At 61.5% G+C, this 981-nt stretch overlaps 1 protein-coding gene across 1 annotated transcript in view; it reads right to left on the reverse strand.

Moving 5' to 3' along the window:
• The window catches only part of OSBPL1A (oxysterol binding protein-like 1A), a 119,070-nt gene that overhangs the window by 10,790 nt on the left and 107,299 nt on the right, over positions 1 to 981 (reverse strand). Inside the window, exon 26 of the mRNA XM_014546152.1 lies at positions 39 to 129. Within this exon, the coding sequence (XP_014401638.1) occupies positions 39 to 129 (91 nt within the window). The remainder of the gene's footprint in view (positions 1 to 38; positions 130 to 981) is intronic.

Below are 981 nucleotides of genomic sequence, written 5' to 3' on the forward strand. Positions count from 1 at the left end.
CAGCCCCGCCCCCAGCCCAGCTCCCAGCTCCCAGGCACCTGGTCCTCCAGTCCTCCTCCGACCTGGACCTGTTCTTGCGCGCGGCTCTCTGCTTCTCCTCCAGGCGTTTCTTCTCTTCACTGGCGAGATCTGAAACGAACACGGACGGGACCGCTTACGGGGCGGCGAGAAGCGCATCCCCGGGGTGAGCACGAGCTCCCGTTTCAGACGCACCCCCAGCCGCCGTCGGTGAACCTGGGACCGGTGCCCAGGTCGGCGGAGGCGCAGCCGGGCCTGAGCACAGCGCCTTCCCCAGGAGGAACCGCTGGGCTGAGGCCACCAGAGTGACGTCGCCTCGTGAGAAGCTGGGCGGAGAGACGCCACACGCGGACTTCTCTAAATTCTCACTGAGACCTCGGAGCGCCTCCATTCCTTCCTGGCGGATCCCAACGACTTTCAGAAACACTGTGCGCCGCGGTGCCCCCAACTCTGCAGGGAGTTTAGTGAGAACACGCCTCCCGCGGGCTCTGCGGACAGACTGGCCACGTGCGTCCCTGGGGGCGCTCCCCTGCCCACACTCACTGCCCCAGCCTCTTCCCACCAGCCAGGAGCGCCCCCTGTGACAGCCAGGCCCAGGCCCCTGGTTAAGTGCCCCCTCGGAGACTCCATGACCCGGAGGAAATGCAAGGCCGGGAGATAGAATAATTGTCATTAGCCAAAGGGCGCAAAGCTCTTTGAGGCTTAGCAGGCGATATTTAATTCTAAAATAGACAGCAAAATAGTCAGGGGCTCTTTAAAGCCATAGGAATGTTATCTTTTCAGCTCCCTCTCTGGCGTTTAAGATACGCTTTTGGTTAGAACAGGCTGCCGGTTGCCAGGTGGGAGGGGTGGGACTGGGGGAAAGGTGAAGGGATGAAAATGGGCAAATTGGCAGCCGCAGAATCCTCACAGGGATGTGAGCACGGCACAGGGAGCAGTCAGTGATGCTGTAACCACTGCGCG

Source organism: Myotis brandtii, unplaced genomic scaffold, assembly GCF_000412655.1.
Source record: "Myotis brandtii unplaced genomic scaffold, ASM41265v1 scaffold433, whole genome shotgun sequence".
Classification (NCBI taxonomy): domain Eukaryota; kingdom Metazoa; phylum Chordata; class Mammalia; order Chiroptera; family Vespertilionidae; genus Myotis; species Myotis brandtii.